Source organism: Borostomias antarcticus, assembly GCF_949987555.1.
Source record: "Borostomias antarcticus genome assembly, chromosome: 11".
In the NCBI taxonomy this organism is placed as follows: domain Eukaryota; kingdom Metazoa; phylum Chordata; class Actinopteri; order Stomiiformes; family Stomiidae; genus Borostomias; species Borostomias antarcticus.
In genome coordinates, this window is record NC_140244.1 from 19,367,358 (window position 1) to 19,379,815 (window position 12,458).

At 47.2% G+C, this 12,458-nt stretch overlaps 2 protein-coding genes across 2 annotated transcripts; one reads left to right on the forward strand and one right to left on the reverse strand.

Annotated features, from left to right (window-relative positions):
- The first annotated feature begins 3,542 nt into the window (after positions 1-3,542).
- rbsn (rabenosyn, RAB effector) lies at positions 3,543-10,115 on the forward strand. Its single transcript, XM_084445344.1, has 12 exons — positions 3,543-3,617; positions 4,504-4,800; positions 5,137-5,271; positions 5,469-5,569; positions 5,687-5,732; positions 5,853-6,014; positions 6,284-6,543; positions 6,702-6,772; positions 6,865-6,951; positions 7,389-7,491; positions 7,755-7,859; positions 8,026-10,115. Exons 2-12 carry the CDS (start codon positions 4,638-4,640, stop codon positions 9,148-9,150), a joined length of 2,358 nt encoding a protein of 785 aa, XP_084301470.1. The 5' UTR covers positions 3,543-3,617; positions 4,504-4,637; the 3' UTR covers positions 9,151-10,115.
- A 1,178-nt stretch (positions 10,116-11,293) lies between these two features.
- mrps25 (mitochondrial ribosomal protein S25) lies at positions 11,294-12,439 on the reverse strand. The gene is made up of 4 exons (XM_084445380.1): positions 12,264-12,439; positions 11,968-12,074; positions 11,799-11,886; positions 11,294-11,535 (listed from the first exon to the last, which is right to left on the reverse strand). The coding sequence occupies exons 1-4, from the start codon at positions 12,395-12,397 to the stop codon at positions 11,343-11,345; spliced, it is 522 nt and encodes a 173-aa protein (XP_084301506.1). The 5' UTR covers positions 12,398-12,439; the 3' UTR covers positions 11,294-11,342.
- Positions 12,440-12,458: the final 19 nt, after the last annotated feature.

Below are 12,458 nucleotides of genomic sequence, written 5' to 3' on the forward strand. Positions count from 1 at the left end.
AGGTGCTCTGTAGCTCGACTTTAGCTCGGGCCACGGCTCTCGTGTCTACCCGAGCTAGGAGGTTCCTGGGTATGTTTGTTATCAGTGTCTGAGAATGTGTGTAGTATGCTCAGATCTTGCCTGTTTGCTGGTGAATCACTCTGGGGTTAGCCTCATGATATCTCTGGATGTCCCACGCATTCTGCTGTGCTGGAGACAGCGAGGCTTCTTCATCCTGCAGCAGTACCATTTCGGTGGCGTCTCCTTCCAGGGTGGCTCTGGTTGCTTTGGTGATGAAACACTTGCAGATAGGAATGCCACAGAACACTAGTATTCCAATTAGAAGCAGGAAACTCACGATCATGTAGACTGCTTTCCCCGCCCAGCCAGAGAAGAACTCGGTCAGCCAATGCAGATCTCCTCCGGTGGGGGCGGTCTGGCTCAATACTTGTTCAATCATGGTGGCGCTATGTTTGAGATAGTTAGTGACATTGTCTTTGGCGTCTGGGATAAAGAAACAACAACTTATGCCTAACATTTTGCATACTCCACCTTCCCTGGCGGTGATTACGTCCATTCATATTGGGCTAGGTGGGCGGGTGGCCTTCGCTCTCTCTGGGGTCTCCTAAGTGGTGGGGTCGGGTCCTCCTCTTCTGGGACCTCCTCTGGGTCCGCGGGCTCTGGGACTGGTTGTTCTTCCTTGACAGGGGAAAAACTGGGAACAGAAGGAATGTCAGTTTGTGGGGTGTCGGGTCCCCCCTTTGTGGGTGACTCTGGCTCACACGATGGGAAGTCTCTGGTGGTTTCCTCTGGGATGTCTTCCCCTCCAGGTTCCTGCTGGTCCTAGGGTGTATCTGTGTCTTTCTCCACAGACCCACCCATACGCCAGCATGCTCTTAGGAGTGGTTATAGCTCCCCAAGGACAGGTTACATTGTGTGTGACATTCCGATAGGTTACCGTGCAGTTGGGGTTGTGGGCGTCGACATGGATGTTGGCTCGTTCTGGTGCTGACAGGTTACTGGTGGTGGGTTGGTTGCATTGTTCCTGATCATTTGGTCAATTGAGAGAACACTTAGAATGTCAAATGGTGTGGTGCAATTGATCTGATTGATCTTCTCGAGGGCAGTCGTGGGTCGGGGGTTGACAATTTTTTTTTTTTTTTTTTTCCTGCTGTTTTGTGTGATGCCTGGCAGTACCAGGATGGGGTAAGGATCTGACTAATCCCCCCCCTTTGCTCACGTGACCACGTCCGTGAGCACATGACAGTAATATGTGTAATGTTACAAATATGTAATTACCTTTGCTGCAATTGTAAGGCAATGTCTCTAACGCACACAACACAACAGTCACTTCAATCACAACTTCTTGAATAGTAGTAGTAATAGTAATAGTAAAAGAATGGTACCTTAGTCAGAACAGAAACGTACTCTATGTGGAACAAGCAACACTGTTTAATATCAGAGTCGTAATGGTTCTATTTCACACCTGGTTCTATTTCACACCGCTCCGATATTAAACCTTCACACAGTCAATGAAATCGAAAACCCAACCAAAAGAATAATTCTTCAACAACTAAGATGTTAAACACAGGCGCAGCACTTCTCTGTGAGCATAACCGATGTTTTGGGTGCGGGAATTCTTGGTCTATGGACGGACAGCACTTCTCTGTGAGCTATATGGTTATAATGTAGCGAGCATTATGAACTTCACCGTGGCAACCAATGTCATGTGTGGACCTCTTTAATCTCTCTATATTCTATGCTTACGTCATTAAGCGCAGCCCTAGACATATACTCTCATTAAAAAGGAATTTTTAACTCTGTGGACAATAGATGTACGTTTCGGAACTTACTTGAATGACAGAAAAGCAACCTCCAGTTGGTGTGTTGGTTGTCCTTTTTAGGGAGGGATTCCAGGCCTCCCTGCCCCTCTGAGCGGCCTGCGTCCGCCTTCCAACCTCGTCCGTCGACGGCTCGGCTATGAATTGGATGCGTGAAGGGTGATCAGTCCAACGGAGGCTCACTCAGACGGGCAGATCAGCTGGAATCCCACTTCTGGACACCAGTGAAATGTGGTGGCTGGACTCAGTTGACCTATGACATTTGGACACTCACAAAATGCCATTATAACACTTCAGATTGATTTCACCAGTAGCCTACCACAGGGTTCTCCTCCCAAAGGACCAACACAAGCACACAACCTTGTCAAATGAGGACACGAAATATAACAGAATAGAGTAAAAGAAACATACTTTATTACCTTACAATTGCAGCAAGGGACGGTCACACAGAGACACAAGGGGTGTCTGTGCAAGCGCGCCGACTAGTGTCGGGATGTTCTGTATATACTATTCCACACAATACATTGGCGCATGACTACATGTGTGAGTACCTGATTGGTTGAAACCTTTATCTAATGCTAGTCCTATGGGCTAACTACTTTCGTTTTCCATTCAGCCGATGTGATTAGGGTGTTCTGTTATGTTACAATTTAAACAGGCTTTTCATTGTGATGTGTCCTTGGCAGTCAACTTTATCTGCCACTAGAACATAGATAATAACAGCTTTTCATGCGCACGATGTGTTCTGGAAAAGTACAGAGTACAGCAGTATTGAAGCTTAACTAGGCCTAAAAAGACAGGCCTTGTATTAAACAACTATGATAGCAATAATCAAAAATACCTTCCACACCACCCATACACTAGCAGCCTGGCATCAGTGTAGATATCACACTAAAAGCTCATGGTGAATGAATGTCGTCCAGCCAGACCTGCAGGTGAGCTTGGGTTTGGTCTGCTGGTAGTCGGACAGTCTGGGCGGCCTCCAGCTGTTTCTTCGCCTCTTGCATGGGATGGGCTAGCTTGAGAGGGTGTGTGTGCGTGTGTGTGTGTGTGTGTGTGTGTGTGTGTGTGTGTGTGTGTGTGTTTATGAGAGAGAGAGAGAGAGAGAGAGAGAGAGAGAGAGAGAGAGAGAGAGACAGACATCCACATAGGAGTTTCAAGTTATCACTTAAATCCACAATAACAATCTAAAGTTAAATCACAAATTTTAAATCGTAATCACCTGAATAATATAACAGAATAGAAAATGTCTACGTCTACATTCATAAGCTACTCATTTCCTTTCTCCACACTCATTCCTAAAATCTCGTTTGTGAGGCTTAAGCGAATTCGTTGTTAGTTGTCCCCAGCGTAGAGAGAGATAAACATTGTCTAACTAAAGCTGGCTACATAAAATACCATTTGTAAATTGAAGAGAGGTTTGAAAATGTGTTAAAATGTAAAAAAAAAGAAAAGAAAAAAAAAAGGCCTATATATACATATATATACATATATATATACCAGCGAGTGTGCCCCAGAAACACTGAAAATGACCAGGCGTCCACTCTGGAACTATACAGTAGTGTTTTAGAACTTTATATCCCCACGACACGCGTTACTTCCGCATTCCACGACGGTTCTGGATGTCCCCTCTCTCGTCTCGTACGAACAGCAAGCTATGCTAATCACATGACAAGGCAGGGCTGGGGCAACCTTTCACCCGTGGGAGAGTGTTGCAGCTTCGAGCTGTCAAAATAATTAATTTTAGCTACTGTATAACGACTACATTGTCAACCGACCAGATAGCTAGCTTGATCTGTAAGTATAGATTTTGCATATCCATTGAATTATTGTGAAAAATATTTAGGTCATCATGGTCATCGAGATCTGCAATGCTTACAACGTCAGCATCCAGTTCTACTGGGTAGCTAGTAGCACTAGCTAGATACGCGCGAGCTAGTTCGTTACTACTACTAACGTTACTTAGCAGACGTTAATTTAGCTGTGGCGCTATTAGCCTACGCGTTAGCTTGTCTTGCTAGCTAGCTACTGCTAGCGATGTCTCTGATAGGTGTAATCACCAGCTAGTTATCCAGATAACGTTAGCTAGCTCGCTACAATCAAATCGGAAGCGAGTGACTAACGGTAGCTAACATGGGCAGTGCATGGCAGGTCGTGTCTGACACTGATCGGAGTTACAGGATCACGGAGCCTGCTAACATTAGCTAACGTTAGCTTTTGAGTTGCAAGTCAGTGACAGTGGAGATGTGTGTGTGTGTGCAAACAAAGGCTGCTTGTTCTGATCAATGCATCATGATGAGATGCGACTGTGTCGTCCCATCATCTGACTGTTGACTGCGATAGATGGATTAGCAATACTAGTTGAACTATCTTTTGCACATTGCCTATCTGTATGGTGCATACAGTCAGCTAATGGTGAGGACCATCTCTTCTTCACTGAGATAAGTAAGACAATTCGGACAGCGATCACAGATGGAGCTACTCTGCTAACTGCCCAGTTTGCTCCTTGTATGGTAGCTACTGTCTTACCAAGGACCTCCTCAGAACTAATCTCCATAGAACCTGCGAATAAACCACATTTGTTACACCAGTACTTTTTCCCAGGGTGGGACAGCTTAAGTTGGCAAACCCTGAATTGTAACTAATTCTGAACATTTTGAACATCATTATCTCTGCATCCCAGGCTGACCCCGAGTGCCATGGGGCAGGTAAGGGCCCGGGGTGGAATGCACACACACACACAGTCAGGTGTAGAATGAACCAGAGTCCCACCCTGGAAGATCCCTCTTCAGCCCCGAACACCTGCCCGCCTCAGCCATGGCCTCCAGCTACCCACCCCCCTTTGAGGGCACAGGGGAGGTGAAGGAGGGCTTCCTGTGCCCCCTGTGCCTGAAGGACCTGCAGTCATTCTACCAACTCCAGGACCACTACGAAGAGGAGCATTCTGGGGACGATCGCCACGTCAGGGGCCAGCTCAAGAGTGAGCCTATACTGCACAGTGCACACACACAGCGCTGCACAGATTTAGTTTAGTACAGCAGTACTATAGACGGGGGTGAAAATTAACTTTTTGGCTCATGGTGAGTCACCTGCCAAGGGGACTGTAGATGAAAAAAATCTACCGGCCAAGTTTTTTTTTTTTTTCCAGATAGCCTTCTGAAATCTAGTCGCCAATTGGAAATTTTACCTGCATTTGGCTGGTGGCGGGTGTTAATTTCCAGCCCTGACTATAGATATGTGGTACTTGATATGTTATTTAAAACTGATATATCCCCATCTTTGAAGTGATCACCTACCTCAATTTCCATTGACACAGGTCTGGTCCAGAAGGCAAAAAAAGCCAAAGACAAGTTTCTGAAGAAGGATGGAGACGACAGGCCAGAGACAGGCAGCTATGAGTCTTTCTACTATGGTGGAGTGGACCCCTACATGTGGGAGCCTCAGGAGCTTGGTGAGGCTGGGGGCTCTGGGAGTGTTAATGTGGTAGGGGAGGGAAGTCAAGTGTTTTGCCTTTTTGAATGTTGAAGGGCAAGTATAACATGCCCTCAATGTTTCTTTGGAAAAGCAGTCCAATATGCTATGCTGTATGGTTTTACTGATTTTATTGATCTTATTGCTAGCCTCTGATCATCACTTGTCATTGTGCAGGAGCGACCAGAAGTCACCTGGACCTGTTTAAGAAGCACCGGGCTGCCAGGATCGACCACTATGTCATTGAGGTCAACAAGCTTATCATCAGACTGGAAAAGGTGAGAGAACATGGACAACGTTAATTGTAAATCAACACTTTGTCTTTATACCTGTGCAACTTAAGTGTAACCTGCATGTGACTTACCAAGTTTGTATGCTTTGATTTCCTTTTTTAGTTGACATCTTTTGACCGGACAAGCACAGATGCTGGCAAGATCAGAGGTGAGTAAACATGTACCAGTGGGTTGGATTGTATATTTTTATGTTTATTTTATACCTCCTCTCTGTATCAATATGAATATTGGTCATTGTGACGTCTGTTCCTGGTCTCCCTCTCCTTAGCGATAGAGAAGTCTGTGGTGTCGTGGGTGAGCGATTCAGACGTGCCATTTTGTCCTGACTGTGGGAACAAATTCAACATTCGGAATAGGCGTCACCACTGCCGCCTCTGTGGGTCCATCATGTGCAGGAAGTGCATGGAATTTGTGCCCCTGCCATTGGCTTGTGAGTATAGTGATGACAAAAAAACAATCATTTACCTAAAGTATATAGCTGTTTTTATTAAGTTTTAAAGATGCATTTACTGTATAATACATACATTAATCGTATGAAAATCAATACAAAGCAACAGATACAATTTGCAGAAAGACATGAGCTTGGAATGCACATGGTGCGATGGACTCTTATCCAGCAAGAAAATCAAGGCGACTCCCAACTTCTGCGTCTTGCTTGGTGAAACACGACCTCTAACCTCTCCGTATCCCCGCCGCCAGACAAGCTGACGAGCGGCACGCGGGAGGCCCTGTGTGTCCCCGGCAGCCCCGGGCAGTCCCAGTCCCCGCCAGCGGGGGGCGGCAGCGCGCAGGGCTCCAGGAGAGGCAGCATCAGCAGCCTGAGCAGCGTCAGCTCCATGCTGGAGGAGAAGGACGACGACAGAATCCGCTGCTGCCGCCACTGCATGGACACACTGCTGAAGAGGCAGCAGAAGCTAGAGGAGAAGGGCCTCGTACCCGACATCGTCAAGCTCTACGAGGTACGCTAACTCATACGGGGCCGCTGCTATTCTTCACACAGCGGTAAAAGGTTTCCCCCTCGGTTTGTTTACTCTGTAATATCCTTCCTGTCGTTCACTCTGTTCCGCACTGTCCGTTTCCTGGAGTTCACTGTCGCTCACCTTTGTCTTCTTGCCAGAGACTGAGACTGTGCATGGACAAGGTGGATGAGAAGGCTCCAGAGTACATCCGAATGGCAGAATCTCTCAAGTAAGCCCTCTTACATGTACATTACCTAGCTTACTTACCAGAGACCAGACAGATGCATGTTGAGTGAGTGTTGACGGCTCGTATGCTCACAGTGCCGGAGAGACCACCTACAACCTGGACACAGCTGGCGGGCTGAGGATGGAGGTCCAGAAATACTACGAGCTGATCGACGCACTGAGGTAGTGTTCAGTTCGGCGAAGGTCGAATTAAGCTCCGCATATTATTTCCTTACGGATAGGGCTGGGTTTAAAAAATCGATTTATTGATTCTGAATCGATTCTGAATCAAATGATTCAGAATCGATTCATGAATCCCAAAATCTATCTTTTATTTAATAAATAAATGAAGGAATGAATATTTCATTCATTCAATGATTCATTCATTCATTTTTGGAAATCAGTATCGATACCCAGCCCTAGTATTGATGTGTTGCATAACTTGGCAGTCATGTAATTAAGGTTACACCTAAAAAAAAAAAAAAACAGGTTTTAGTAACACTAACCGAATCGATATTGAATCGAATCGTGATAATCGATTCGATTCTTGAAATTCGACTCGATACCCAGCCCTACTTACGGACGTTATCCGTTTTGTACCCCGATCTCGTCCTCTGTAGTAAGAGGATCCAAACGCTGGGGATGAAGGAGGAGCCACCGCCCCACCCGAAGACCCTGCAGCTCCAGAGGATGGTCCGCTACACGGCCACGCTGTTCGTCCAGGTCAGACGACGCACACAGAGACGGGCGGGGGGGGGGCCTGTCTCCCGTCTCCCTCACCTGTCTTTCTCTCTCTCTGGCCCCCGGGTGAAACCGTTTTTTTGCTTCCCTCTAGAATATGTAGGGATGGGGACCTATGCCCACCCTCCCATTTCTCTCTGTAAAGCGCATTGTGTTGCCTCTGTGTATGAAATGCGGCATACAAATAAAGCTTTGATTTGATTTGATTTCTCCCGCCCCCTCGTCCTCTGCTGTGTGTCCCGCAGGAGAAGCTGCTGGGTCTGATGTCTCTACCCACCAAGAACAAGTATGAGGAGCTGAAGGAGCAGAGGAAGCAGGAGCAGGAGAAGAGACTCCAGCAAGAGAGACTGGTGAGGATCGAGGCACACACACACGCACACACACACACGCACACACACAAACACACACACACACACACACACACACGCACACAGACTATTTAGCTATTATGATCTAAGGGTCTATGACTTACCCCGTCTCTACATAATTGCATCTGTCCTCTATTCTTCCTCCCAGGTGGCACAGGAGGCCCAGAAGAGGAGGCAGGAATCCGAAAAGAACCGCCCGGCAGCCAACGGGGAGGCCCCTCCGCCCCCCAGGGCCCCCCGTATGACCAAGGCGGGGGGCTGGCTGCCCTCGTCCGACTCGCTCCACACGCGCGGGGAGCTGGAGGACCCCCTGCTGCAGCAGATCGACAACATCCGCTCGTTCCTGCGGCAGGCGCGGGCGGCCCGGCGGGCCGACGAGGTGGCCATGCTGGAGGAGAACCTGCGCCAGCTGCAGGACGAGTACGACCAGCAGCAGACCAGCCTGGCCATCGCCCTCTCCCAGAGGCTGGCCCAGGAGGAGAGCCTCCAGCAGGGGGAGCTGCAGCGCCTGGAGGACAGGGAGAGGGAGCTCAGGGCCCAGGCCCCGGGCGGCACCAGCCAGCCGACCCGCACCTACACCTGGGAGAGCTCGTTAGACTTAAACCAGGGGGGCCAGGGAGAGGAGGAGGAGGAGGAGGAAGAGGAGGAGTTGACCCCCAAGGCTGAGAGAAGCCCCCCATCTGTTAGGTCTTTCCCCGTTCTGACGGGCCAGGAGGAGGAGGAGTCACCCCCCAGGTTGAGGAGGTTAGGGGGTCAGGTGACGCCCCCTAGTAGCGATGGACAGAACAGCGCCGCCCTCAATCCCTTCGAGGAGGAGGACTCCACCCCCATAGAGGAGGATCCGTCCAATCCCTTCTTCGAGGAGATCCAGAAGGAGCACCGAGAGGTGACCAATGGGAAGAAGGAGTACAACCCCTTTGAGGAGGAGGAGGAGGAGGAGGAGGGAGGCGTGGAAGATCAGGGGCAGTCAGACGCACCAGGCAACCCTTTTGAGGAGGAGGAGGAGGATAGTGACGCAGGTAACCCTTTCATAGAGGCTTCTGGGAGTTCCCCAGGAGCCTCGACCAATCCCTTCGAGGGGGAGGACGATGACAGGGCCCTGCCGGACGTGGACATGATCGAGGAGGAGCTTCTGCTGCAGCAGATTGACAATATCAGGGCGTACATCTTCGACGCCAAGCTCAACGGCCGCCTGGACGAGGTGGAGCTGCTGTCTGAGAACCTGAGAGAGCTACAGCGCACCCTGCAGGAACAGAAGAGAAAGACACACTGACACCCTTCCCAACATGGCTCCGTTATCCCCCATCACCTGCTACTTACTTACAACAGGGCTGCCCACTCAGTACCAGAAGACTATTCTCTACAATATACAGCCCCCTTTAAATGACCGATGACCCCACTGATGATTGGTAGGGTGAGGTCAGATGAACCCGAGGAGTAGCCCTCCTAGAACAAAGGGTGATCTCAATATGAGATGGCTTCCTTCCTCTCTCTGGTTTATGTGAGAACACTGCACTGGTGGAGGCTCAGTCCTAATTGGTATCGAATGTAGGTGCCGATCCTATTCACTTTTGAAGGAGGGTGGATGAAGGAAGGAAGACACTTAAAACTATACATGCACCCCGGAATTGTTGGACAGCCTATCACTTAAATGTAGATGACAATGATGCATTACATTCAAAGTGTTGATATTATTGCTCTCTCATACCAACCCTAAACAGTGAAACACTATGACGTTGTCAGTAATGGCCCGATGACTGTTCTTTTCGATCAAAGATTTGGTATGGAAATAAGCACAATGCTGTGTATTTATAACAGATCAATGTGTAGGACCAGGGTTGCATTCAAGATCAAGTTTCTGTATGTTTTAAACGTCTTTAACGGTGCATTGTGTCTCAGTAGGGTTCTGTAACAGCTATTTGATTGTCTAAGATGGCTGTTTTGAATGAAGCGCTGAATACAAAGCATGTGTATCCTGTTTAGTTCGTTCTGCCTCTATCTTCTTTCACTAACATTTTAATGTTAAAGGATAAGGACACTGAATTTCATGTTTAGCCCTATTCCTGGCTTCCCTGGCATGTATCTGACTAGTACAGGTTAAAATATTTCTGTTTTGTGCAGTACAGAGTTCTGTGTCAATAACGTCGGCGCGCGCACCCTGGCTGGTGTCGTCCTGTAAACACCATAGGTCCTTTCGCCTCTGCATTTCGAAACAACAGTAACTTGTAAACAGTACTAATTTCACCGAACATACAACAGCCATCCCTTCACGCTGTAAACCTCAGCGAGATTCGGATGAATTTCGCGGAGGTTTACAGCGTGAAGGGATGGCTGTTGCCATATTAAATATTTTAACCTGTACTAGTCATACATGCCAGGGAAGCCAGGAATAGGGCTAAACATGAAATTCAGTGTCCTTATCCTTTAATAATAGAGAACAAATCTAACGCCTCTTCTCTCCGGTCTCTACCCAAACATCCTGTCAAGCCTGGTTGTGAATATGGATGATGTAAGCTTTATTTAATGGCTTGTCTCAAGTTCAGCCTGTATTGACAGTTTTGTTATGAAATGTTCAGCCAGGTCTCTCTTACCATGCCATTAACGCACAAGCGACTGTTGCTATGGAGATGTTAAGGCTGTACTGACGTTGAGGCTCTCTGTGGCCCCCAGGGCTGATGGTTTCTCTTCCAGTCTCCCAGATCTGTTATGATAGTTTAGTCCTTTCTTGATCGTCTTCTGACCCTCTTCTCATGGGCAATTGAAACAACACTAAACCAATTCAGCACCGCCAAGTATTATCAACTACTAGTGCGCAATGTCAAGTACCTCCTCATAAAATAGTCATTCAAGCACTGGTTTCATTGCTGTCAAGCTGAGTATCCTGTTTATTTTGTTAGACAAAGCAGTATTTTGTGTTTGATGTTGATAACGCACCACTAACTGTGCTGTAACCGGACACAGAACAGAACTTACTTTGAAACAACATGAATGGAATTTTGACTAATGTGCTTGTCGCAAATGTGAATGACTTGTCGAGTAGGTGTTTGATAATGTTGCCTGTTCACTTTAGTCATTAGGAAGCTCCATCTCCCAGCACTAATAAAATGACCCGTGTTAAAAGGTGTATGTCCTGTTCTTGTCTCCTTTCCTATCGCTGCTGTAGGAGGGGTGACCTGGGAGAGTAGCGGCATGAATCACTTCAACCTGTTATGTGTCTGCTGTATGAATGTGACAAACAGACTAGTTAAAGACAACATTTCTGTCTTTGGGTAAACATACAGTACAACATATTTGGAACACAACACATTCCCCAGTATTACACTTCTTTAGGAGCTGTTAAAATAGTTAAAAGAATAAATCCACAAGCTCAGATTTGGTTAGATTTATGTACAAATACAAAAACATTCAATGTATATTCAGTGAAAGAAAATGGTAAAGTCCATTGGATGTCCATCTCCTTCAATCTCAGTCCTGTGCAGCTGCTGCCATCCGTGCGCGGTATTTTCCTGTCATCTCCTTGGGCAGAGGTGTGGTGCCAGGGCAGGGGACCTGACCCTCGACCTCACAGATACACTCCTTTATGCAGTACTTCTTGGGTCCAAAATTGGCCGGGTTAGAAGCTTCCATTCTGGCTAGAGCCTCAGCCTGCAGGAGCTCTCTGTGGGGCAGTACACACGTTTGAGTGAAGAGAAGACGCACCAAAAACACCATAGATTGATTACAGGTATTATACACCAAGACTAGAGACTATGGGGAATGCAATGATGAGTAAAGACTATTGTCTATTATTCTCTGGCATAGTTCCAGTTCAGTAGCCTATAGACGCCACTTTGCTAGCCTCGTACATCCTGATCTCACAAGCTCAGGATGGTTGTACGTGGCTAGCAATCTGCCCCTGCACTGCAATATTATGAGTCTTACTCTGTTTTGCCAAGAATATTCTTCACATGCTGGGTGATTTGTTTCAAGTCCTTCCCCTCCACGTCCACCAGCACCTGCTCACCATCATCTGTTACAGGAGAGATGTCAAGTCTTCAAAGTAGCTTATAAACGTCAGTCTCAGTCAGAAATTAGAGACACACAATCGTACCTAGGTAGAACTTTAAGAAAGATGATGGCGTCATGTTCTTGAGCATTAGGATCTGAACCCAAGGGTTTTTGTACTGGATTTGTGGGACATTGAAGAACACGAAGTTTCTGCAAAACGTAAGAAACAGCTCGATCATATGAGTTAATCACATGTGATATTTAACAAAAGCTAAGACTACAAACCTATTAAAGACAGAAATGTATATGTACAAAAATGTATCGGAATAGCTAACGTTAGATGACCACATTGCTGTGCAATGGATGCAGCCGAGGTCGTGTTCATAATCATTAACTGACCTTGCTCCTTCGCTGAGCTCCCCGTGTGTGTTGTAATTCACTGTCATAATCTTTACTCTGTTTTTGAAGACGACTTCTCCTTTCTGAAGGTATTCTAACGTTCGTCGGATGGGGAATCTTCCTTTCATAGGCATTTTAAGGCCTTTATTTACACGATATCAACCATGGAAAGGATGTACGGATGCGGCATGAGGC

Coding starts and splice junctions, on each gene's coding strand:
- rbsn (XM_084445344.1), top strand. CDS start 4,638: ATGGCCTCCAGCTACCCACCCCCCTTTGAGGGCACAGGGGAGGTGAAG. Junction 6,544..6,701: donor ACATCGTCAAGCTCTACGAG/GTACGCTAACTC, acceptor TCTTCTTGCCAG/AGACTGAGACTGTGCATGGA. Junction 7,492..7,754: donor CGGCCACGCTGTTCGTCCAG/GTCAGACGACGC, acceptor TGTGTCCCGCAG/GAGAAGCTGCTGGGTCTGAT.
- mrps25 (XM_084445380.1), bottom strand. CDS start 12,397: ATGCCTATGAAAGGAAGATTCCCCATCCGACGAACGTTAGAATACCTT. Junction 12,075..12,263: donor GAGCTCAGCGAAGGAGCAAG/GTCAGTTAATGA, acceptor TACGTTTTGCAG/AAACTTCGTGTTCTTCAATG. Junction 11,536..11,798: donor AATATTCTTGGCAAAACAGA/GTAAGACTCATA, acceptor ACTGCCCCACAG/AGAGCTCCTGCAGGCTGAGG.